The 27465-nt window shown below is 38.5% G+C and overlaps 2 protein-coding genes across 4 annotated transcripts in view; one reads left to right on the top strand and one right to left on the bottom strand.

Moving 5' to 3' along the window:
- Nucleotides 1-15616, top strand: part of usp43a (ubiquitin specific peptidase 43a) — a 67160-nt gene extending 51544 nt beyond the window's left edge. The window contains exons 12-16 of the mRNA XM_088420249.1: nucleotides 553-672; nucleotides 2905-3154; nucleotides 5159-5317; nucleotides 8790-8951; nucleotides 10559-15616. Coding sequence (XP_088276375.1) covers nucleotides 553-672; nucleotides 2905-3154; nucleotides 5159-5317; nucleotides 8790-8951; nucleotides 10559-11598 — 1731 coding nt within the window. The 3' untranslated portion in view covers nucleotides 11599-15616. The remainder of the gene's footprint in view (nucleotides 1-552; nucleotides 673-2904; nucleotides 3155-5158; nucleotides 5318-8789; nucleotides 8952-10558) is intronic.
- A 4374-nt stretch (nucleotides 15617-19990) lies between these two features.
- Nucleotides 19991-27465, bottom strand: mchr1a (melanin-concentrating hormone receptor 1a). Of its 3 annotated transcripts, none has more exons than XM_088418565.1 (2): nucleotides 27290-27465; nucleotides 19991-24193 (listed from the first exon to the last, which is right to left on the bottom strand). In XM_088418565.1, the coding sequence occupies exons 1-2, from the start codon at nucleotides 27342-27344 to the stop codon at nucleotides 23175-23177; spliced, it is 1074 nt and encodes a 357-aa protein (XP_088274691.1). In that variant the 5' UTR covers nucleotides 27345-27465; the 3' UTR covers nucleotides 19991-23174. The 3 variants fall into 3 exon arrangements, with proteins under 3 accessions (XP_088274691.1, XP_088274692.1, XP_088274693.1); XM_088418566.1 differs by having other exon boundaries at nucleotides 27116-27420; XM_088418567.1 differs by lacking the exon at nucleotides 27290-27465 and adding an exon at nucleotides 24294-24451.

Genomic DNA, 27465 nt, shown 5'->3' with positions numbered 1-27465 from the left:
GATGAAGCAAGAAATTCCACTCATTAATAAGGCACACCGGTGAAGTTAAAACCATTTCAGATGACTATGTCTTAAAGAACATCGAGAGAGTGTGCAAAGCTGTAATCAGAGTAAAGTAGGTGTCTATTCTGAAGGGACTAGAACATAAAATATGTTTTTGTTGATTTCACCTTTCTTTAGTACATAACTCCACTTGTTCATTCATAGTGTTGATGCCTTCAGTGAAAATCTACAATGTAAATAATCATAAAAACAAAGAAAACACAGTAAATGAGAAGGTGTTTCCAGACCTTTGGGCTGTGCTTTTATCGTAAAAGTTCAGAATTCTAGCTTTTACTCTGTTACAATTAGATGTGTTTAAAATCTCCGACCAGAGCACGTTTTGTTTGAAGCCACCCACTTTTCCCATTGTAAACCATCTTATATTATCCCATTTTGTTTGGATGATGGAAAATCTACTGTGGTGGCGTAAAATACTTTGTATTAAAAACCCTGTCACTGTCCAATTCTGGACCCAACTGTCACACTGAAGGATCATTAAACTGATTGCAGTTGGCACCGGATGACGCCTGGAAGTGTCCCCACTGCAAGCAACTGCAGCAGGGCATGGTGAAGATGAGCTTGTGGACACTGCCTGACATACTCATCCTTCACCTCAAACGCTTTCGACAGGTATGCAAGGTGCAAACGGCACTACACTCCATCTCACATTGATTTACACATCTTTCAAAGCATCACAAGATACCGAGCAATCAACCACATTTCCCCAGAAAGTGGAGAAGAGCTTGCAGGTTTTGTGGGTTAAAGAACCATATTTAATGATACAAGTAAAAATATATACTGTACTATTGTATAGAATGTATATGAAACATTTGAACACCTACCAAGAGTTCAAATGTAATGAATGAAAAATGAAGTAGAGCCTTGAGAGAATTCTTCACTAAACGTAGGAAACTTTCAGGAGATGGGCAGCACCGAAGTGTTGCCATTCATAAAATTGAGGAGGATTTAGTGAGAGTACAGATAAAAGTAGAGGTAATATAAGGACAACATCGAGGCAGAGCCATTGATGTCATATGTGTGTATTGCACACTTCATTGATTCCAGGATCACAAGGGCATTTGTTAGATCGGATTTATTTAATGTACCTTTGGCCAGACATTGCAATCGCCACTTGACAAGACAGCGGGGGGAAAAAAATCTATCTGTCAGAATTCTCTGAGCTTTCCACCTCATTCTGTCAGTGTAAACGTGGACTAGAAGCTTCTAGGGGTGACAAAATGACCATATCAAGCACGGATGTGAAGACACTATATGCGCAGAATGCACAGGCTGGGCAATTGGGAGACTGACACCGCAGGGCAGTTTAATCTTCCCACGGAGTCTCTATGTGCCTTTCTGGAAGATAAAAGCGGTCTTTTCAGAGAATCTCATGAGGCAGTGACTGACGACTGAAAAGTTTGAAAGCTTCCAAGGTTTTAACAAGATAGCCATCAAGAAGATCTGATTGTATTGTCATTTAATTCTTTTTGTGAACAACAAGCCCCATTGTTTTAGACATGTTGATTTCTAGCTAGTTGTCAAGGCTTCAAGGGCTTCATTGTGGGCAAGATAGAAGGCCTTGCCACAAGTCACTTTTCTTTAACAGGCGGACAAAAGCCACATTGGCTATATACTTATTCCACTTCAAATTGGTGCTATTATGTGTAAATTCATGAAAATGACAACAGTCTCAGACTAATTTAATGTTGGCAATAATTTCCTTGTGCAGTATTATAAAGATGATCTTATGTTGTTTGTGAAAAATAAGCGTTCCGTTAGACCAGGGATGTCAAACTCACTTTTGTCGCAGGCCATTTTGTAGCTACAATTTCCCTAATGATGGGATAACCAAGTCAATTTTGGATCATCTTGAAGTATTATTATTATTGTACACAAGAAACTGATGGCTTAGTAGTTTTTAAATCAGATGTTAATATATTGTTGACGTTACTGTAACAAAACAAACCTAAAAATATTGCAAAAGTTAAAATTTTGGAATTGAGTTTTGCAAGGGTCAAGAAAATTTAATTTGCTTATGCGTGCCACATAAAATGAAGTAGGGGGCTGGATTTGGCCCCCGGGCCTTGAGTTTGACACTTGTGCATTAGATTCTGTGATCACCACACTCTTGTATGTATCCATGTTTATTTTCCAAGGCTGCTTTTCAAACAGTTTTGCTCAACCTCAATTTAATGCATTGCAGTTATAGGCTGCTTAAACTTTTCATGTTCTGTATAAAAAAAAAAAAAAAAATCTTTGGTGACTAGTATGGATGTCTTTATCACATTGTTTTGTACGCGAGTCCGAGTTATCTGATTTTGAGACTCTACCAGTACCGAGTTCCGATTCGATACTTTGGCCACGTATTAAGGACAGCCTGGTTTCCAATCACATACTCAGGATCTGGACATCGGGAGAGACAAGAACAACTTGTTTGCGACCATTAAAGTTTGAGAACCCCTTTACAATCTTTTGTGACCTTGAAAAAAAAAAAAAACTACCCTTGCAATCACTTGCAACCATTCACACCTGCGATATGGGCTTAACATTTTTTTTAATTGCCTTAAATGAAAACCTCTCTTCATCTATCGCTTACTAATATTCACCCCCCCAGAGAAAATATTAAACACAATTAGTGAATATACGTGTGTTCAGTTCTTTGCCACATTAAGTACACTTGCACAAACTAATAAGATTCAGTATGTAGGAACTGCATGCCAAATGGCTTTCCCATTCAAATAAAACCGTAGTCACAAAAGAGGCCATTTAACAATATTTATATAATTCCGATTAATGCTGTACAAATCTTTTGTGACATTGTCAGGTAGCTTAATAAGGTGGTTAATGTATTTTTTTCAACAGGTAGGCGAGCGCAGGAACAAGCTTTCATCACTGGTTCATTTTCCTCTCACTGCCTTGGACATGGCCCCGCATGTTGTTAAGAGGAGCCAGAGTATGCGGAACCTAAATAGTGGGCCATGGCCCACATCCTGGTCAAAGTCCTCAGGCCAACACCACCCACCTACGGACATGGCCCTTCCTCACGACTACTTATATGATCTCTACGCTGTGTGCAATCATCACGGAGGAATGCATGGGGGACACTATACTGGTATGTGTACTTGTCTAATACTTCAGACACACCACTGCAAACAAACTTTTTTTTTCAATGCAATTTAAGAAATTCAAGGTTTTGAAAACCTTTCGTGAATTGATGGACTACTTATTGTAATGCAGTAAAATATCAAAGTCAATTCACCTCATTATTCCTCTTGATATAGGTCAGCATTTATAGATTGACAGAAAGCCTGCATTGTTTAGATATTTGCATTTATTAGCATTTAATGCATTGATGCACCTTCTTTTCTCTATGTCCAACAACCTTTAAATGCAGCACTTAGTTACCGCCAACCCTAACGCTGGAGACGTGTGCCGTATCGTACCATGACAGCCTAATTGAACGAGTGGTTCCTTAGTGTCCTTAAGTGGCGATTAAAAATGAAGTTTTAATGGCAGTGCCATGATGTTAGCAGAGACATAATGTGATGGCAATAACAATTAGGTTTCGAGGTGGAGTAAAGTTAGCTTATAAGGTAGTAAGCATTCCTGCAAAGGCTAACGTCACAATGAAAGTGGTACTATGGCCATAGCATTGACGCCCATTTATTGTTTTATTTATTAAATTTGAAGTTGGCCTTCACTGCATTGTCTCTTCCTCGGCAGTGTGCGTGCAGACAAAAATTTGTTTTATTTATTTTTTAATTTAGAAAATCAGTTTGGGGGCATTTTATATCAAATCTGAATCACAGTAAATGAGAATCTTTTCTGTTCTTTTGTGAATCAATTTTTGGCACACCTCTCCTAAGAAGGCTTCTTTTTGTTTAATGATTCTGTCTATCATCAGAATATTAATGAAAGGAACTCAGTGAATTCAAAGAGAAAAGCAGCGACCCTAAAATCGTACCCCGTGCAACCTAATGAGACAATGGAGCAAAGCGGAACTCAAAACTAGGCTCATACGTTTAGTTCTGTGAGCCCGATATGGTTAATGTCAAGTTCTTAAGCCGGACTCGAAGCAGGGCATGTTCAACTATTTGGAGAACAGCAAAAGACCGAGATGAAAAAAGTGAGGAGTTGGCAAATTCAAAACCCTTGTGAAAATAGGCCACGAGACGCCACAGTATGGTCTCTCTAGTGAATGTTTTTTTTTTAAATACATATTTTATTGTTTTTGAACGCTATTCATGACAATAATATTGATAATAATTACGGTTATTTAACTTTTTTCTCACATAAACCATATAAGGAAGGGTTCAACTGTTGTCCATCGCTAAATGTAATGATAGCAACATTCAGCCATTTCATTGTCACTGTTACCAAAGAGGATTATGAAATCAAATTTAAGCACGGTCTGACAGGCGTGCGGGACAGAGTCTGTTTGAATACAGAAGATCCACTGTCCATGCACGTCCTTTCCTCGTTGTTTTGAAGTTGTCATTAATTTCAATTATGCTCTCAACAGTGAATGATTTTATACAATACTTTTTGTGCATAATTGGCTTTTCCTCTTGTGTGCACAAACTGCGTAAAATGGGACAGGGAGCGCTTTGATTGCGCTGTTGTAATGAGAGAGACTTTGTGGCACATTTCAAAGGGAACGCAATCTGACTACATGCATGCTCCACTTCGAAACTGCTGTCTTCTTGTATCCAAATGACTTAATGATGGTAGTGTGGGGGTGGTTAGCACGTCTGCAAAACTGTTCTGAGATTAATGCATGTCCTCCTACTTCCTCCTATACTCCTATAGTAATGTCCAGATAGAGAATGAAAGAATGACTTCATGGTAATGTCACTACAGATTATAAGATTGAAATAAAACATGGTGGGAATGCATGAGATAGATTGCTCGACCAAGTAAGGCCAAACCAAGGAGTGTTATCTCTCACGTTTTTCCATTCAAGTACTCCATTTAGTTGAAGTCATTTGCGCTGCCTTCAGCTGAAGCCACATTTTTCTACATGCAGACATTTTGGGTTTGGAGTTCAAGGAAATCCTACTGAAATGATACTTTCCGCTTGTCGAATTCACACACTCATGTTTATATTTATCACCAGCTTACTGCAGGAACTCTGTGGACGGTGTGTGGTACAGCTACGATGACAGCAGTGTGGACCTGGTCCCAGAGGAAGAAATCTGCACCAGGGGGGCTTATATTCTTTTCTACCAAAGACGGAATATCATTCCACCGTGGTCGGCTAGCAGCTCCCTCAGAGGTATGCTTCCCATTCCCGTGGACAATGACAAATCATATTAAATATATAAATCCAAATCATTAAATAAATAAATAGCATGAAAACACTCAAAATTAATGAGATGAGATTTGTTTTGAGTCTACCGATTTTGTATTGCAAGTAATCATCCATTCTACAGACTGAATGGATGTGGACATTGCATATGAGAAATTTAAGGCTGAGTAACGAATGAGTTAGTCACATTTGAATTGAATAACATCATTTGACTTCATGTCTTTTCAAGCAAAATCCATCTTTTTTTTTCTTTTAAACATTCTCAGGGATGGACATTTAGCCACTTACTGTCAACTGAAATGACGTGACAGTCGGTCAGGCTGCAGGCGACAACCAATCATGTCACAGCTTGCAAAAGTCACATGACCACTTTAAGAAAACAGGAGAGCTACTTATGATGGTTGTTACCGTAGCAGCACTGCAATGTCGTTTTCAGTTGAGAGCAAATGGCAAAATGGCTGCCTTCTGAGATGTATAAAAACAGATTTTGCTGCATAATTCATATTCCATGCATGCATACATTAATCAGAATGCTGTACCTAGACGAGCGGCGCCACAGTTCATGAAACCATGACTCTGAAAGGCAGCGCAAACAATGAATTCCCAGAAATGCTGGCAACCTTCAATGAGGACAAAGTATTATTCAGTCTAATACATTAAGGATGCTTTTCTTTTTACTAAGCATGCTTGCTGTCCATTTAGACTGTGTTTACACTTCCATGCTCCCAAATATATGACAATATAAACAGTTCTTGGAAATTTAGAAGATTTACATGGATGAAGTGATTAGCATTGGGATGACGTGACAGGTGGCAGACGATTACAACAAGGATTAAAATGATGGATGTGTTTTTTAAAATGTTATCGCCGTTCGACGGCCCATTAGCCAAATTTTGGTCTGTCGGTTACGAACTGTTCTACAGGACAGATGAACTGTCCACCTCTGCTTGTCAATTGCATTTTTTCAACGGGGATGGGTGAGGAAGTATCTGATTCTGCTCCATTGTAAATGTCCAAAGTAGAAACCGCTTTTCTGATGCACAGCCACCAATAGGTGACAACAACCCCCATTTTAGGGTCCACTGGGACACACATCAGAATTTTGTAAACCTAACATTAATGTATACCATATATCCCACCTTCTGGGTTTGCGAGAACCATGTTTGCTCTGTGTGCAACTGTAGGATTTGGATGCTGCTAAAATTGCTCTGAAATTGCTCTGAAAAGTGGATAATTAACATTTCAAGTAGCAACAGAGTTGGCCGCTCTATGTTGTCTTGGTGGCCGCCCACTGTTGACGATTTGAGCCGCTTTATTTGTGCTGTAGCATTGACCCCAAACACAATCGGTGAAAGCAAAATAGACAGGAGGAAATTTCAATGAGGATTTTGGCTAACCTAACCTCATGTAACTACATCAGCCTTGTCAACAATACCATTGAGTCTTTGATTCGAGCTCAAGCAGTTCTGCCCGAGGTGCATAGACGCTGATCTTTGATTACGCCAATATGGGCTGATAGGTGTCCTTGCACAATGATTTCCGCGCAAATAGCTTGATATAAAGCCGTCAAGGTTGGTGAAGCTGCCCTGGAAGCAATCCTCTCTCTCACTAGTAGATGGTTGAATTACAGCTGTGTGACTGGAACAAAATAAAGTCATTTGAAGTTTTATCAGTGCTGAAACAGCATGGATTGTCTGCACCTCGACAGTCGATTTGATCCTTGACTTTGCGCTGCATGTTTTTGTTTCAAATTCCATTTGGTATCACTTCATGTCACTTGGTTGTTTTATAAGATCCAGCAGGAGGTGCTGCATTTACCATTGTCCGTCGCTATAACAAACATGGCAGCCTCCCCTATGTATTATCATTTCATGATAACTGGACCTATGATTATACTTGACATTTATAATCGTTTAATTTATTCCTTTTTAATGAAAAACGGTTTAAATCTTGCACATTGTCCCTTTAAGGGGTGGACACAAAAGTCAGTCACTGTTTCTCAGTTTGAAGCAGGCATCATACAAGTTGACATGCTTGATTTGTCTTTGTGGGCCACATAAAATGATGTCTTGAATTTGTGAATCGACTGTAGATTCTTCGATATTTCACTGCTGTGCTATATCAAGAGCTTTTACTTTCAATTTCTTGACTTCTTAAATTGTTTGAGATTATTTTAAACTGATTTTATTTCCAAACCTTTGACTGCTACCGTACTTCATATAGTAAATACTTCTATGAAAGAGAAAATGAGAACAATATGAATTCATTTGAACATCTTAAGGAACCACACTAATCCTTTGATTGCTTATGTCAAATAAAATTTTGGGCACACTGCAATTAAAATTCTAAAATAAGCACTGTCTTTAGCAAATGTCATTACAAAGTCTTGGTTGGTTAATTATGGAGCTGGTCTTGTCTTTTAAGATTAAATTCTTCACACAACTTCAGCAGCCAATTATTAATTTGTCAAGTAGACAGCTCCCTTCTTCAAATCAGCCTCATTCTATTCCTCCACTGCCGAGTGCTTGCAAAGGCTCGTTGTCACCTCAGCATAGTCATCTGAGTAATTGCAAAAGGGCAGTTTGAACAAGACATGTTGGCAAACAAAATGGAGGATGGCAAGCTTCAATCCTATTTGCTGGGCCTTGCAAATGAGTCGCATTTTATTTGGGCATATATTTCCCAGTCTGGTACCTCTCTACTCTCCTGACCTGGCATGACTCGAACTGATGTGATTTTTTTTTTCTTTCTTTTTTTTAAGTTGTGGATAATGTCAAGATGCCATAATAGTTTGGATTTCAAATATATCTTTTGGGACACCTGTTCTGGCATTTTTCTGACATGCCTCACATAATACTTAAAGGTGAATGTGGAATTGCTAGGACTGTGGTGGAGGAAAGCTCAGAATTGGCAAGACTCTAGCTCCTCGGGTCATAAACATTGGACACGCAGAAGACTCAAAATCTTACTGAAGAGTTACTCATCCTTAAAGATGCCTCAGTGCATGAAGAAGTCATAAATCCTTGCACATTTTCTGGCTTACTCTTTGGGAGGTTCTGCTTTTTTGATTCAAATCACAGCATCAGTTAAGTATGTAATTTCCATGTATGGAGTATAATCTCTCAACCAATGTTACTGTAGTTGAGGAAAACTAACAAACTACCCCATATTAAATTTGTTAACTTTAATTTTATATATGTATAGACTGTATGAATGTATTTATTGTGTGTGTGAGTGTCCATTAAAAAAAAAAAAATCGTGCTATATAATCAAGATGAGTCAATATTTTGGCACAGAGCGCGCTTGAACCTTAAAAGTTTGAACTTCTCGACACTTATCCACAGTACGAGTCCAAGTGCAAAACGTTCCAGCAAATGTTTTACATAATGAATTAGGTTACGCTTTTTTTTTTTCTCCGCTGCCTTGTTTGCCCCCTCAGGCTCTACGAGTTCTTCAGTGTCAGACCATTGGTTAATCCGCCTGACAGGAGAGAGCAAGCGAGGCAGCATGGTGTCACGCTCCTCCACCACCTGCCCGTCTTCCGTTCCTGACTCCCCTGACTCGCCCGTCTTCCTGGAAAATGCTTCGAAAGGGGAAGGAGGTGAGAGAGGGGGAAGTCATTTAGGGGAGAGTTGTTTGCTGAATGGGATCTGTCTCTCCAATTAGGCTTCTGTTTCGACCAATAATGAAATGTGGTTAGCAACTTGTGCTGTGGAATGCTCTGGGTTGCAGCATCATTAGGAATCCAGCTTTACGGATTTAATGTTTGGTCCGGGAGAAAGGTGTGTCGTGCCAAATACGTAATCAGAGGTGGGCAGTGTGTCAGCACCGGCAGACTGATGAGTGACACGGACACGCTAAATGAAAAAAAAAATATATAAAAAATGGCCGACCGACGATGACGGCACTGAGTCACTGGTGACCGCAGGACCAGCAAAAAAAAAATAAATAAATAATTAAGATGCCCACCTCTGTAAATAACAAGAACACTCAAAATCTCTGTTAAAACTCATGGTGGTCCTAGTAAATTGTCATTATGAACACCCACTGATACTACCTATTATATTTTTCCTGAAGGAGGCATCCATTTGAGGTGCTGTGATAATACACTGAGGTGATGAATCACAGCCAGCAAGTCAGGCATGGCATCTCTGAAGAAATACTGCACAATGAGCATTTGCAGCTGCAATTAAAGCAACCGATTATTTTCCCTGGTCAGGGGAAATGTCTGTTTAATTTGCAGTGTTGGGCATTCATTACAGTAGGGAAAAAATGTAAGTAGTGTATTTGAGACTGCAGCACTATTAATTAAAAGGGACAGGTGACAGCATGGAAAGTATTAGAACACTCCCATCCCCAATGGGCATGATACCAAACTGCAATGTCTTTCCAGTCTTTTAGATATGACTAAATGCAAAGAAGCCATTTACAACTATAAAATGAACAATTATCTGCCTAATGATATTCAATAAATGTTTGATAATGGGGCAAGGAACACAGTGAAGGGCAAGCTTCCATGTTCTGATTTCACTTCAGTTGTCCTTTGGGTAAAGAAAGCTTGGGAGAATATCCCAACTAAGATGATCAGCAAATCATTTGACTACCCGTGGAAGAGTAATGAGCTTGTTTGAACAGATGAGGAGGAGGAAGAAGAGCATGTCTGGGAATTATATCGTTGAGTCACATTGAAATGTGAGGAGCTATTTGGTGTGTCAGTTGTATGTCTTGTATTGTGTAATGCTTTGCTGAATTGAATAAAAAGCAGACTGGGACAGCAGAGCTTTGACAGACTCATGAGCAAACACGGACGTGTGAGCTTTTGCTGCCCCTTACGAGTAAGAAAAGTCAATCTTGGCTGGTCTGAGTTTACCATTTTACAGTATAGCATTTGGGCTTGTCTTAGTCTTCTTTATAGATTTCTCTGACACTTATGTAAGCCCACACCCCAGTAAACAAAACCAGAATGTGGGTGGGTTTCTAACTTCTTCACTTTGACAGCTTTCTTTCAAAATCATTGCATATCGTTGCACATGTTTGGACCTGGAACATTTTAATGATCGTCAATAGTTGTTTTAATAGCGAGCCAAGTATGCATCAATATGTCAATTATTTTACAGATTTGCACTTTTTGTAGGCTTGGCTGATCCATATTCCACATAAATAGTGGCACCTTGTACTAAAGATGTGCTTTCTGTTGTCACTTCAAAGGGGGCTTTGAGAGCAGACCTTTTGTGAGGGGACTGCAAGGGCGGAGCGTCAGCATGAGGGCACCCAACAAGACCAAGGACACCCTGAATAAGGTGTTACCCCTGCGTTGGTCGCTCGGTTCTAGAGACCGACGAAAACCTGAGCCGGCGGCGCCGGATGTTCAAGATCCCGCCCCAGTGGAGCTTGTCCAGTATTTGGAGTCCGGTCGACGGCCTCGCTGCACCAAGGATCCCATAGAGTCGTTAATGAACGAACCTCGAAGTTCCAAGGAAGCAAATGGCGGCCGGGCAGTCAGATCCTCCAGCGCAGGGAGAATCGGTTATGTAGATAAAGCAGGAGATGAATCCAAACAAGTGCCGGAGGGCCAGACGCGGCCATCAGAGCAAACATCTAGCTTGAGGCGCCGAAAAGACAGCGCGCTAAGAGAGGAAGGCAGCAGTAACACTCTTAGCAGGAGAAAGGACTCCAAGAGGCAAAGCTTCTCCAAATCCCAGCAGGAGATAAAGCAATCGTCCAGTTCCGGTGTTCAAAGCAGCTCCAGCATTCTGGGAGGCACTCTCAGAAGACAGAAAGACGACCAGACGGACGGAGAACGGCGTGCTGCGAACGAAGGTGGTGCGAAGCCCAAGAGCCACGACGGTCTAATGTCTTTCCTTAAAGGCAACTTCTTGAGGAGAGACAAGGACTCCAGGAGGTCCACAGAAGAGGACTCCGGAAGGCAGACTCTGTCCAGGCTTTCGTTGTCCAACGGAGCGGCCGGAGGCGAACGGGGGAAGTCTCACGACAAAGAACTCTCAAACGGGAAAGCTGGGCGGAGCTCATCCGACATCAGGCGCTCACAGAGCTCATCCAGTCTCCCCGCCCGAACGGATCAGAGCGCCCGGAGGACGGCCTCGCTGCATCGCAACGGCACATCCGCGCCCTCGCCCCAGATCCGCAGCCCCAACGCGGACAAGACATCTTATGGGAGCCTGCCGAGGACTCGCTACAGCACCACGTCTCTGGGACGCAAAAAGAACGTCCCGGAGTCCAGCTTCTGATGAGGACGCGGTGAAGGACCTCCAGCCCGTAAAGTCAAAGCAATAGAGCGCAATTTGCTACTCAGATGAAGCACGTGAAGCTTCTACGTTTGAATATGAAGAGCCCACGTTGCGACGTCTCTTGACTAACAAGACTTGAATCAAGTGCCTGAGCAAATTCTATGCAGTTTAGGGTGGATCTTCTATTTTTTTAAGCACTGCAAGCACATCAAACTGACAACAGATACACCTAGCATATCTGCGTCTTATTATTTAAGTTCATCCTTGTTCTTTTTTTTGTAATCTGCTAGCAATCACGACACACAGATTGTGTTCACTGATGAGAATGTACAATGGCTTTTTTGCTGCTAATTGACCTCAGCTATTTAACTCATTAACTCATCAAATACTTTAACTCTAAAGTAGTGACGACTGTGAGGTACACATTCGGGATCGTGGTATTTTATAATTTATCAATGTGTGTCAATGTCTTCAGGGGCAGCATTTTTTTTTTCTTAACCTCTTTTCCTTATTCTTTATATCAATATGTCAAGCTTGGTCAAATTACAAACTCCAATAATAATTAACTTATTTTTTAATAGTAGTTTGTGCTGATTAAAAAGTTTTATTTTTTTTATCCCCCCCTGACACGAAATAATGAAAATCAAAATTGTTTGTGAGCCAAACTCTTCCAATTGTAAAACATGATTTAAAATCTGGGCAATATTTTGAAAGAGAGATATTTGTATTTCTTTTGCAACAAATTTAAAATTATTCTCATTTGTTTTATTTCTTGTCTTTCTGAAATTTATCTGTGGGGGGTCTGGCCATCGTTACCATGATGATGCCTCTATTTTTCTCTCTCTCTTTTTTTTTTTTTTTTTAAATACAGCAATTTCTGCCAACAAAAGCAGAACCCACATTTAGGGGAATAAAGCCCAAAATGGGTTGCTCACACACGCATTTTCAGAGCAGAGAAGATTTACAGCATTTCCCCAAACTTAAGACGCACTTTTTTCCCCATTTGCATTTTTATATCGTCCGGATTCTTTCGCCCAGTAATTATCGTAACGGGACGAGCTAAACGAGTGGGACGTCGCTCACAATGTAGGTAGTCTGAAACACGGTTATAGTGCAACAAATACTGTATATAACTTGCGAATATGAACACAAAAAAATATAAAGAGTTTACAAAAGATTAGTTCCGTTCAGTTTTGCTATAGTTTTTACATTGTTGCTTAAGTGTTGGTGCATCTTTCACACGGTAACATAGAAAATACCAGAATTTGACCCCAAAAATAAGGGTGCCTCTTATATTTGGGGAATTACGGTACTCGGTTGTTTTCGCACTAAATATGTGGTCAGACACAACCTTTTATAGAATGTTTTGAATACAAATGTCCAACAGGGTAACTACTCATGTAAACTGTGAAAACAATTTATCTTTAACTTTTCCATGTAGCAGCAAACCATTTAGCGGCTAGCACATCCAACTAATGTTAGCTATTTACGCCAAATGATTTCCCTTAAAGTCTCACTGTGTCTTTTTCCATGCTGCTGGACATCTTTTCAGTGAATGATTCATCCCATTAGAAGAAGATTGGATCAACTTCACCTTCACCACGGCTCACCCTTCAAAAATAGTCTGTTTTTCGCTCCGATAAAGGCATTCGCTCGTCAAACGTTTGTCGAAATGAAGAGCGGCCAGAAGCGAATAATGATTGGCTACGTAGACGGAATGATTGCGTTTGCGTCCCCTTCTTTTAAACGCTGATGAGACATCTGTCTCTGGCTGTCCGCCTCTCATATCAACCTTGTTTTGCTCACGCCGCATGTTCACACATTCCAACTAACAAAAGGTGTCTGGATAAGGTTTCCATCTATGAATCATCAGTCCAGAGCATTTTTCAAACACACTTTATTATGTCTTCATTAAATGTGTTTGGGGCCAGCATGCTAGTCTCGTCGTTAGCACATCTGCCTCATGTCGTGTTCCAATGTTTTGCGGTTGTATGCTTGCCAGTTTATTTCCTTTCATGGCTTGCTCACACAATCCAATTTAGGCCGTGTGGCAATTGGTGTGAATGTTTGTTGGGACCTGTTTGATCCGTATCAAAAAGGTACCAGCAAACATGTTGAAATTTACTTCTGATAAGGACCTAAGTTGGTAGAAGAAACAAAAAAACAGAAACAAAGAATGGAAAAGTATGCAGGTCCCGATTTTCAGCGAAAAATGTCTATTAAACGTTACCCCCCCCCAAAAATAATATATATATATATATATATATGTATATTTATATTTATTTATTGCAATATCAGGATAAATAAATAAAATGATGATCCACACTTAAAAATAGATAACATGAGCTTAATTTAGAAATATTCAAGAAATCCATTGCATTGTTTTTAAATTAATTATGTCTGAAAATTGGCTGTGGTGGACTACTTCCGTATTTTGAAGTTTGGCTCATGTTTTCTTTTCCCAGTGCATTCATGAAAATATGAACAGAATAGTCATATTTTTCAGAAAAAAAAATCTAAGAAGGCGGTCAAAATTTAAATGGCACTACAGCCAACATAGCACCATTTTATGCAATATGCAAAGAAAACAAACAAAAAAATCATTAATTAGGAGTGAACTCATGTCATCAATTTTACCCTAAAACAATGTGTTCATTTTTGTGTGAATTTTTACATTCCATCAATAGATTAGACTTTTTTTTTAAAATTGGATTTCAGTTCATAACAGGCAATCTAATGACATTTTTGTGGTCTGAAAATGTGCTTTAATTTGATGCCTCATGGTTATTTCATATGTGAATTGATTTAATGGATTCCAATTACTATGCTGCCGTTCAGCACACTCTTGACAAAAGCTGCTTTTTACTTGGCCATAAATTATTACATTCCTTACGTGACACCGACAAATGAAGAACGTGGCAACACTGTCACTCTCATTCGCTCGTCTTGCGCACACTTTTTATTACCCTACCCTAGTGTGGAGAAGCAGTTACAGAAAATGGATGGATGGATGTCAGATGAACTGGATTCACTTGGCAGGAAGCTGAGGTTTTAGCAAAATGTCTTTAAAAAGGAGACTTCAATCTTTTTTGTGGAGCTAATTATGGAACAAAACAAAAAAAATGACATCAAAGCAACCGCAGTACAGTATCATGTATCCGTTTGTTGGTAATATACTGCCCCCTGGCTGCCAAGGTGCGTAAAAACTAAGCAGTAGCACGATGTGCATTGAATAGGAGCATAAAAACTAACAAACGCTTTTAATGTTTGACATTACATTGAATTAGGTCAATATGGATACATTACAATATTATTAATAGCTATTTTTATGACTTATTTTACTTCACAATTTTCTTAAAACACATTAAAAAATTGATCATGAAAGCTGAAATGGATTAAGCCTATTTCAATTAGTTTTTATGATATTGATTATTTGAGATACACTTACGTGGTGCTTCAAGCAAGGTCACGGAACAAACACAATTTGTATCTCAAGGCATAATGCACAAATACGACGACTAATTGTTAGCTCAGGTTGTAAAGGAGAGGAACATTTGCAGTAAATATCCACGGGAAGTTAACATGAAATACATTATTTTGTCGACTGCAAAAGTGTAGAATTGTTTGTTTATGTGTGATTGGCTGGTGTCCCTTGGAATATAAACTTCATTCATTCCCATGGAAAGTTTAGTGTGAAGAACATTTTTCATTATTTTCCTTTAACAGAAATTCAAGCTTGTCCACTTTCACCTCGTTAAAGCTGAGCACTTAAATGCGACGCAAGCATTTAATATGCAAGATTTCTATGTTTGAGTCATCCCAATCCGCAATATGTGTGCGCCGGAGATTAAATGAAGTGAATCGACGTATATTTTGAAGGGTGAGGCTGTCTAGACTCTTGTACACATCTTTTATAAGCGCTCAGTCCTTGACTATGTAAGAATCACATCGAGTTGTATAACTTTATTTTTCCAACCCCACGAATAAAGCATTTTATTATTTCTATTATGGTCATTTTTATTCAGTGGATTTTTCTTGCTCATAATCGCAGCCCTTCCACATCCAGTGGACGTCAGTTGCGCCCAGCAACGTGGTGTCTTACGGAACAAAGAAAAGGGAATTTAGAATTGTGACGATTCCTTTACAAAAATGAGTCATAGCGCTAGTCCTGGAATTCAGCAAAACTGACACCCACTGTCATTGCTCAAATACTGCATACTAGATAGAAATATGTATACGTGTGTGTGTGTGTGCGTGTGTATATACGTATATGTTTATATATATATATATATATATATATATATGTGTGTGTGTGTATGTGTATACGTGTATGTATAATGTATATATGTATAATACTATATATATAATATACTGTGTATATATATATATATATATATATATATATATATATATATATATATATATATATAATGTGTGTGTGTATGTGTATACACGTGTATGTATAATGTATATATGTATAATACTATATAATATACTGTATATATATATATATATATATATATATATATACATATATATATATATATATATATATATATACATATATATATATATATACATATATATATATATATATATATATATACATATATATATATATATATATATATATATACATATATATATATATACATATATATATATATATATATATATATATATATATATATATATATATATATACATATATATATATATATACATATAACGGGTTAGGGTGAGAATATATATGTGCTTTGCCACTGTCTTGTGACATATTAACAGCCACAGACTTGAATTATTTTTAATTTTGGTATGACTCAACCAAATGACACGGCAGATTTTCTTCACGTAATTCCCATTTCATGTGATTACAATGTCACAGTCAAATAACATCAAAAAATACATTCATGTTTGTAATTGCCGTAACAAAATGTGAAAAAGTTCAAGGGTTTTGACTACTTTGTCAAGGCACTTTTTATATACTGTACCAGCGATTCAACTGAAGATTGTTGACACCTCTCTTGGCTGACTCATCACGTCCTCAGCAAGAGCAAAGTAAAAATACTAATCACCCATTTGAAAGAAAGTCATTAACGCATGCACAAGTGGAAGTGAGAGTTGTTGCACCAAGATTTAATAATCAAGACGGAGGCAAAGTCTAAGAAGCAGCAAGGACTGAAGCTCATTTGCACTTTTGTGGGATGAAAACCTGATGTCCAATTTATTTGGAAATACAACATTATCTATTAGTTAAAACGCGTGGGAATCAGTGGCAGGGCCTGAGATTGGAATCTGGGCCTGCACTCAGCACAAAATTCCTTCATCACCGACAATGTACTATCGTTTTCTTTTTTCTTTTAAGTCCGCCTTGTTTTAAAAAACTTGAAGACAACGTTCAGGTTTCAATTTTGAAGTTTGGGATTTTAGTCAAAAACTTTAGGTCATAATTAGCTTTTTGGGGCGGGCCGAATCTGGCCCCCGGGCCTTGAGTTTGGCACCGGTGGCCCAGGGAATGCTACACTTGTATAGCAACACATATAAGCTCAGATCTGATTGGACAAAAAAATTGGGCTGTGCAATGAATTGTTAATTTGATTTTTTTTTTTTAATTCACCACTATTCTCTCATTTTTCGCAGGGGTTATGTTCTCATTAATACCCGCAGTAACGGTTTTGCTATTTTTACCACCCTCTTTTGAGTTTCTTTAAAAAAAAAAAAAAGGCGTATCTTTTTGATGAGGAAAAATGAAAAATGAGGTACACCTGCAATCAGAAAAAGTGATTAATGAACATTTATGATAACATTTGTGATAAGTTGAAATAACTGAGGGAACATTTGAAAAATTGTTAAAATTGAAAGTTAGCTGCTGCACAAAAGTTTTTAACATTTTTTTAGCATTTAAGCAAATATTGTAAAAAATATGCACAGCTGTCTTTTGGATAAGATATAAATAAGTTAATAAAATGATTTTAAATCAGTATACATTATTATTTTCTGAACATTCGGCACACAATTTTAAAACGTTTTTTTTTTCCAATAAATCAAACATTCTTTCCATAAATGGTAGTTGCTTTTATTACTTGGATTAATCACATTCGGCCAGAGTGACCGAGTCCATCTCACATTGTTAAAAGAACACATAAGAATATTAGAAATATTCATCCAATTTATAGAAATATTTTAAATGCAGGCCGGTGGTTTTGCTGATTTTCGAAGGCGTACTTTCCTCTTCCCCAAAGTCGGTTGGCTCCTTCTCACCCGCAATCCGAATGAAAACAAGCGGAAAATGTTTTGATGGATGTCGCTCTACCAGCATCGAAGCTTTCAAACCATCTCAAGGACAAAAGCTTTGAAACACACTTCTTTTCTTCTTCTGCACTGTATGCGGCCGCGAATCAATCTAACAGCTTCTCTGTAAAAAAAATCAGCCTTTCATTCTTTTCCTCTTTTTCAGGCACATTTTCCTCACTTTCTGTGCGCAGTTTGAGCTAAAAATCAATGGGAATTTTCAGAAACAATTGAATCCCGTCCAGCTGTGACTGCAGGGGACATCTCCAACCGGCCAATTGCACAGTAGTAAAAATCCTCATCGCTGGAGAAAGCTCAAATGAGTCTTTCTAACAAATTGCCAAAAATCACATGTACCACAAGAGCAATCATCCATTCTTCGCAGTGTTTAGTTGGGCTGGCTAAAAAAAAAAAACCCGACTTATTCAATTAGTCATTTTAAAAAATTGAGATTAGCTAAATCATGAGATTTTGCAAAAGTGGCAGAATGCAGTAAAATGTTGCATATAATTCATTATTTTATTACCAGACATTTTTAGACACTCCTCTAGCTTCGCACATTAAAATATTTGAAAAAATATGAAGTAAGGACCCCGAGATTACATTTCTGGACTCTCAAAAACATAAAATAACCCTAACCCTAACCCTAACCCTCGACATCATGAAGACTGCGAGGCAGCCTAACCCGAACCTAAGAGGTGCTGCTTCAGTAAACAAGATGTTTCACTTCCTTGTTAGAAGCATAAGTACCGTAAAATTCATATAAAAGAAAATAAATCAACAATGTGCCAAATGCAATTTCTATGTACATATTTCACTGTGAAATATTTACAAAATCATGACACAACCCATTTCAAATTCCTGTCACGTTCTTAACACCTTGTCATAAACTCACAGACTTGATACGACTTATTACCAAATAGCTAGCACACAAAAGCAAATCACTGATGGATAGATAAGCATCCTTTGTGGTTTTCTTTTCTAATCTAAGATCTCAAAGACCGCACGGCTGCTGCATGCCGACAGGCTTGCTGTTCTCGACTTCTGTGTTAGGGTTGGTTTTTTTTTTATAACAGGAAAACAAAAGTGAAAAGAAGTGAGTTGAAGCTAAACAGAAAAGTGCTTAAGATTCCATAAATTGGTGACAGGCATGAACCTCGTCGTGCTGTACCTATATTATCACAAGTGCAATTTTGCATAATAATATATATTTGTAAAAAATTAGTAAAAAAATAATAATGTGCCATTACAGAAATGAATAACATTATTAAAGCAAGGAACAGTTCATCTTTTACAGTCACTTCTATACCGCTTTGGAGTAACCCCTGACCCCCCAAAAGTCTAAAATGTGCTCCATAATATTATACTTTATAAAGACAAAACAATCATGTTATAATACAAAGAAAAATGCTGATTTTTGTCACATTTTTTTCTTTCATTTGTGTTGTAGGTTACTAATATTTTGCATTCTTTGCAGACAATAAAGAATATATGCCTCTGAATTGTATGAATTGTAAAAATATGTTGAGCTACATGTTGGTCTATGTGTGTTGCAGCACCATTTGTGTTTAGAACTCCTTCACTTAAAGGTTAACAGCACACTTCACTTATTTTTGTCCAGTATGCCTTTGGAGTTTTCCATTTTATGTTTACATTCAGGTAGCATTTTTTAAATCCTTGTTTGCGTTAGCCCAGATGAGTATTTTTGCTATTTTTTTTGTTTTAAAACAATATTCACGTTTTTGCCCAGATATGGTGCTTGCAATATCATTTATTTAGTTTGGACTGCTCATAACATGAATGTAATGACATAGTCACCTTTTAAATGACAGGGCAGTACTTTGCATTTGAGATGATTTACTTTCAACTACAACATTCAAATCCAATTTTGTTTCAGCCTCAGACTTGATTGCTATCGTGGAAGCGCCCACTAATCCTGTTGATCAATGCCGTTGTCATGTTGATTGTGTAAATGAGCAGTTGCGAGTGAGAAGTATTGTTTCCCACTTGCTCTTTTTGCGAATTTGCATTAGACAAAATGCAATCCAGCTGGGATCTCAGGACATGTCAACACAATTTATTCATTTCTTTTTAAATTACATTCACAGTCATTTTCGACATTTTGAGCGCGACATCGATTCCTGCACTTTGACAGGCTTGCTTTTATAAAACATTATAATCACAATGCTAATGAAAACATTACATTGATGTTTGAAGTACCGGTTTATTTTTTTTCAAATATAAGTGACAAAATATACACCATCATGAGCAGCATGATATTGATTCATGGAAATATATTCAAAGCTATTTTCTTGAGTCTCCAAACATACAACATATATAATTATTGTAGCACAACTGATTGTTACCATAATGTCTTTCTCTGCAGGGGAAATCAAAAATCTGTTAACACAAACAATGATTATGTTTTACCAAATGAGCTTATATTTTTGCATTTAGACAGTCCAAAGGATAAATTAAATATCTGCACCGTACGTAGCAAAAACAAAAAAAGAAAACTGTGCTGTAGGTAGATTTCTGTTTCAGACAACACAAGCATATGTGAGTGAACTTTTTTTTTTTTTTTTATGAAAACATGTCTGAATAAATTGTAAAGAAGTATTCTTTAAATGCCAACTTTTAGTGCACCAATTGTAGTTTTGTTGTGGCACTTGTGGTACATGCAGGAATTACTGTAAATGTTCAAAAATTAGTCATTAATATCATAGAACGGTTTTCAAATATTTATTTGGGTACATTTTTTAGTGAACTTTAAAACCCAATACAGTTTCTTTGAATAATAACACGAGTCGACCTCCAAAATTCTTTATACAATTTTCTATGCGGCGCCGCGAGTTTAAACACGGGATTGTATTCTGATTGATATTTTGTATTATGAATAAGGCAGCAATTTTGCCACTAGCTGTCGATTGAAAATGTCACTGTCACACAGTGCTCCGGTCACGGCCAATCACAGATCAGCTTGCGCCGCTCACATGACCATCTTCAAAGTGGTAGTGGATAAAGAATTTCGAGGTCCATTTCGTCACCCCTTGTATTTTCTCAGGCGTCATATTAGGGTTGTGATTCACCTAAAACCATGCGCGTCTGTGACTGGTTCATTCACTGCCATTGACAACTTTTCAAAAACGATTTGAACTGGACTGACATTGAATGACTTAATAACATAGCTGTCATGCTTGAAATGCGGCACAGTACTTTTATTTTTGGGCTCCAGCGATTAAGCTCCTTTCTACCTGGCCCCGTGTGCCGTTGGGCCAGTGGTACAGTAATTCTGGATTCGGTTACCATGGCAAATGGGTACAGAGCCCGAGCTTGATATGACAGTAACTTGGCGGATTGCCTTTTGTCACCTTGCCAGCAGATTTGTGCATGACAGCTGGCTGGATCTTCGCTTGAGATTTTGCATGAATTTGCGCATCTGGCCAAACTCAATGCAGTTCTGCTTACTTGAGCTTCAACGTGATCATAATAATTTATCACTTGTGGTGGGAACTAGGTGTTTCTGCATGATTGGGTATATTAAAGAAAAATAGCATCCGTGCAAAAATCCTTTAAAACATCTACAAGTTCCTAAAAAGAGTCACTTTATGTAAAATGGATGTTTTTTTTTTTTTTTAAAGAGATCTTTGCTATGCTATAAAGGAAGGACACTTTAAGTTGGTTATTTTGTGTGCACAAGACACCACCATACTAGCAGATTAGAAATGTTTTGTAAATGTTGGCAAAGTTCTAAGCCTTTTTAATGTCGAAAAACTCAAATTTTCAGAAATGGGACATAAAAAATAATTATAATACTTACTTGGTTGATTAATTTGACTCTTGGTCGGTGGGCAGGCACTCCAGGGTCCGATAGTTTTTTGTATATACAAAATAGCCTTTCCGCTATAAGTTCCATTTATGGCTAGCTTTACGTAAGTATCTTCACAGAGTATGGCTGCACAATTAGTAGAATTTTAATTGCGATCATGATATTGCCTGCCACGATTAATTAAGCTGATCCTTAGCATATTAACATTTTAAAAGATATTCATGTCAAATCAAGCACTTTGTCATCCTACCACCAGGGGGCAATGTTTCCTACATGTTTGCATGACATGTCCTTTTTTCTCTAATATATTTACCAGTGTGAAATGGAGTTTCTCACCTGATTCCTAATATATACAGTGCTAGTTGTCAATCGAGACCCAAAATTGGAATAAATTCGGTTTGAAATGACTGAAGATGACAGTTTGACTGCTAATTGATAAATAGACATTTGACCAAACATGATGAATAATTGTGATGAATAATCGTGATTTCAATATTGACCAAAATAATCGTTATTATTGTTTTGGGCATAATCGTGCAGCCATATCACAGAGGGTATAAAGCCATTTTCGTACTGGACTCGTACTTTTCGTACTTTTTCCCCTGAAGGTTAGCTCTAGCCATCTTGAAAATTGACAGTCGATCTTTGAAAGTGTAGCTTTTTAATTACATTTTTAAGTGGTGGCGGATTAAGCCAGTTAATAATGTAATTCAGATTGGATTTTTATGGAAGAGGATTAGGGCCGGTGAAGAAAAAAAAAGTTGAAAGGATTCTCACATACTATAGAACATTGTACTAAAGAATACTACAGTAGGCTATAGGTTGTTTGACTTCAGGTTTCCACTACGAGAATAGGGGAAAAATCCCATGTAAAAAAACAGATTCATATGCCACGTTGTTTTGTATGTCTTTGGCATATCTTCTCAGATTAAAATACCCTGCTCAAATTCCCTCCACAGGATCTGGCAAATCAACCCACCAACTATGTAAACTATGAGCAGAAAAAAATGCCTGTATAGCTCAGTCTCTATTTTGATCACTTTGTTCAACAGTTGTATTTTACAAGAGAATAATTCCATTCAAGGACCAAAGAAAACTACTGGAACTCGTTCTTTTCTCTGAAATCCTTGATTCAAAATATATGTACTTACTATTTGATTATTTTACTTTCCTGTTAGAAGTAGAAAAACGTGACTATGGAAATAGATAGATAGATAGATAGATAGATAGATAGATAGATAGATAGATAGATAGATAGATAGATAGATAGATAGATAGATAGATAGATAGATAGATAGATAGATAGATAGATAGATAGATAGATCTAAAATGGGTTAAATATCTATCTAGCTAGCTAGATAAAATTGAGAATTCTGGAAACCATTTTGCTAACTCACTAGGCCTAAACCTCTTCAGTAGATTCTGACTCAAAAGCAAAAGGGATTTTGCGTCCGCTTCACTGCGGGGCGACACCGGAAGGGATCTCCCTTCGTGTTGGCTCCAGATGAGCGCCTTCCGGCACCATCCTCATGCTCACACTGCCGCCCTCTGTGGTGCTGGAATGGACGTTGAACTTCCTGTTGTCCGGCCGCACGGCTCTGAGGAACTGCCTTTTGAAGGTCTCGCTAAGGACAATGTAGAGATATGGGTTGATGCAGCTGTTGGCGTAGCCCATGCTGATGGCGATGTTGTAAGCGTAGGAAAAGGCCACGCTGGGGTTCTGCACGCCTAAGTGGACCAGTTGCAGGATGTAGTAGGGGGCCCAGCAGATGAAAAAGGCCAAGCAGATGGCCACGGCCATTCGCGTCACATTCCTGACGCGAACCCTGAGGCTCCTCTGGGGCAGCGGCGCCACGCTGGTGGACATGTGCTGCAGGATCTTGAAGAAGACCCTGCAGATGATGACCAGGGGGATGGCGAAGGCCAAGAAGAACTGATACAGCGTGAACCAGTACGTGTTGGTGACCGGGTCGGGCAGGAGCAAGGCGCAGGCCACCAGGCCGCCGGGTAGGGGCATCAGGTCGGCGTACAGCCACACGGGGATGATGGTGATGAGGGAAAGAGCCCAGACCACGGCGATGACGAGGGAGGCCACGCAGGGCGTGCGGATGTAGTTGAAGCGGATGGGGTGCACCGTGGCCACGTAGCGGTCCAGGGTCATGGCCGTGAGGATGTACGTGCTCACCATCTGACTGTTGGAGTCCAGCGCCGTGATCACTGTGCACATGGTGGCTCCGAAACGCCACGTGCCGTTGCCTAGCAACTGATGGATCAGGAAGGGCATCCCAAGCAGGAAGAGGACATCCACGATGGACAAGTTGAGCATGAAGACGTCCGGGACGGTCTGTTTGGCGCGGCACTTGGTTTTCTTCATGATGGTGTAGATGACGATGCTGTTGCCCAGGATGCCAAAAAGAAAGATGATGCCGAAGATGACCAGTAAAATAGTGCTGCAGTGCTGAGGACTGTCCGCGGCTGGAGATGCAACAAATCAGCGAAAAAAGACAAAGGCCGTCATTGGGGAGGACATTTCAGCACACAGGTGTCAACCACCGGTCCTCGGGGACTTGTTTACCTGCATGTTTTCCTGGTTCCTCACCCCAAAACACACAATTCAAATGATTTGCTCATCAGCAAGCTCTTAAGGAGCTTGAAAACGTGCAGCATACCGGCCCTCGAGGACTGGAGTTTGACACCTGTCACGTTTCAACGTGGTGAATGAGGTGGTAGAATGTTGTGGACCCAAATTCCGGTGAAGCTGGAGGCAGCGTTTGCTAAAAATAATAATAATAACAACTTAGACGAGGAATGGCAAAATAAGCAACTCAAAATCTGGAATTGTAAACGAAAACAGAACTCAGACAAATGGGCATGAAATTAACAGACTTGTCAACATCGACTATGACCCTACAAGAACCGAAAGGAAAGAGGAAACTAAATACAGTACATTCAAAACCGATTACATGAGAAGGAACACCTAGGCAAGACACAGTAGGTGCAGGGAGCTGATTGGCACACACCAGGGAAGCAGGTTAATGAGGACAGGTGAACGCAATCATAAGACACTGACGCAAGGGAAACAGAAATATGAAATAACTAAGCACGTGAACAAAACCCAACAAAAGCCCAGAACAGAATAAAATATACAACCCCGATACCAACCCACACACAACAAAAACCACCCAGAACATAATAACACCAATGTTTTGGCTAATCAGTAGGGATATGAATTGATATTTCAGATTCCGTTGTCCATACCTTTTCAATTCTCTTATTGATCCTCATCAGTTTTTGGAGAAATTACCATATTTTTTCCTCATTTTCAACCCCCATATTGGGGGGGTCGACTTATAACTCAAAACCTAATGAATATTCTTCACATATCTGAATAACATTCATTCGAATGCAAAATAAATAATATCATGTCATTTACAAGGCTTAACATGATTATATATGCCTCTAATTTGATACAGTATGCATCCTTTTTAGCGTATTTGCACTTTCAAATGCACTTTTGTCATGCGGTGCCTTATTGCCTCTTTGTTTTTCTGGTAGACTTTGACCCATTATGAAAAGGAAAAGATGGCTTCGTCCAAGACAAAAATAAGAGAGCAGTGGCATGTCAAGAGCAACCGAACCACGCGATCCAATCGATCCCAAGAATAACGAAGATGTTTGCACAATTGATGAGGAAATAGGACAGGATGTACGAGATTTAATTGTAAGGAGCTATATGGCGTGTCAGATAGTGATGATGACTTTTAGAGCTTTTTGTCAAATTCATATTCAGCTGCGTCAAAAAATCAAAGCACTGAAACTTCAAATAGTTGTATTGTGTCAACATTAGTTTCAGCATTTGCGTCAAATCACGCACGTACTTTGCCTCGCACTTGTCTCATTTGTGCTCCACCCCTTCCCTCCATAAACGCAAGAGTATGTTATTCAACATACGATGAAGAAATGCGTCTGAAACTACCATAATTATTTTAATAATTCGCATCATGTGTTTTAATTGAACAGCTACAATATGCGCGACTACGAAAGACTTATACTCGCGTTTTTGTCAAACACAAGGTCAACTTGTATGCAGAGAAATACGCTATACATAAAATGATGTCATCCATGTCATTGCACACTGTTTACTTGTTACATTGTGGTGAGTTATTGCGGCTTTATTCTATGAAAGATTCTCATTTATGACCTTAACATTTTCTTTCACAGCTTAACCTTACTATTTTTATTGCTGTTTTCCTTCCTTTTCAGACCAGTAAAAGAAAATGTCAATGTTACGTCTTTAGTATTGAACAAAAGAAACAATCAAACAAATGGCAACAAAATAAAAACGTTCAATCCCTACTTAATGGATTTCAGTTACTGCAGATATATTTTGGGAACAGAACCTGGAAAAACATTATTTGTTTCCCAGTGATTACCTTGTTAGTTTAAAAAAAGTTTAATAGTCATAAAAATAAAATGCAGAGAAAGTACAAAGTAATGTATTTTGAAAGAGTAATATTTTTTCTTCACCATGAATCTTTGTCCAAATTATGTACAGTTTTTGCTTTATTGTTTTTTAACCCTCCTGTTATGTTGTGGATCAAACTGACCCATTTGGAGGTTAAGGAATGTAGTTTTTAAGTCTAAAAGATACAAACATATCATTGTACAATGATATTTTTACGCATCTTTTCTACTCTTTTGATAAATAACCAAACCTGGGTCAAAAAAAAGAAATAGGAAAAAAAATCATGATAAAATTACACAGAGTTCATGACTAGTCATTGAAATGTATCTTTTGGATGATACATTGAAAATACTTGAATCCTTCAGAAACATCATTGCTGACACTGACCATATTTTATTCATTGGATCCATACCAAAATTTGCAGTTTTGCACACCACTAATTAAGGGACGGAAGCGAAAGGGCAATGGAAATGAGTTCGGACAAATGCGAAGAAAGGGCAAAATTGTTAATATCCGTAAAGGTGAACTCGATGGAGTTTAAACTTTCTGCCTAACTGGGAGTAAATTCTATTTCAAAGGGAGTGACCGGATAAATGTGATTTAATTCTGTTTTGCGATGTGACGAAACAGAAAGTAAACATGATGAAATTATTGCTCCGATTCAAGTATATTCATCAATGGCAAGACGCACTGACAGGCTTTCAATTTGCAAGATTTCCAGTGATGTGCGAATGAATGACAATCGTAAAAGCAAGCAAAGAGCAATTGCTTGGACCGGATTGCGGGGAGTGGATGGATTTGACTCGAATGGATTTTTGAATTGATTCAGAGATGAGAACGGGTTGAAAACAGTCAAATGGGCAATTTCAGACAACGTAGTGGGCGTAAGTGCACAAAAAGGACAGAAGTCACGCAGATGAAGAAAAACTTACCAAGTGAAACAAAAAACACAGCTTGGAGCAATGTTGTAAAAGGTGTGACATGGATGGTGATGTTTCTCTCTTATATTGTGACGCATCTGTAGGAAATGAAAGTGTGATTGAAAGTATGATAAACAAACAAAGAAAAAAGACAACAATATGACACATAACTGAGCGTTCACCCACCTAATGTTGCATTGATGTATCCTAAAGAGAAATTGGAGTCATTCAGGAAATCCATCGCTGTGTGAGCAAGTTATACCAAGTCCGAAGAACAAATGTCAAATAAAAATGCCGTTTATACACGGGGGTGCATAGTTGATCCACTTGGAACTGCTGTCAGCATTCTAAGGACGAGATGA

The sequence above is a fragment of the Hippichthys cyanospilos genome, chromosome 7, assembly GCF_059441005.1.
Source record: "Hippichthys cyanospilos isolate Australia breed blue-spotted pipefish chromosome 7, RoL_Hcya_1.0, whole genome shotgun sequence".
NCBI lineage: Eukaryota > Metazoa > Chordata > Actinopteri > Syngnathiformes > Syngnathidae > Hippichthys > Hippichthys cyanospilos.
This window is presented reverse-complemented; position numbering and strand designations above follow the sequence as displayed.

Excerpts from the sequence above, each read along its gene's own strand:
- mchr1a (XM_088418565.1), bottom strand. The coding sequence starts at position 27,344 with ATGGATTTCCTGAATGACTCCAATTTCTCTTTAGGATACATCAATGCA. Across the intron at positions 24,194-27,289 it reads ATACATCAATGCAACATTAG|CCGCGGACAGTCCTCAGCAC; the intron begins GTGGGTGAACGC and ends TTGCATCTCCAG.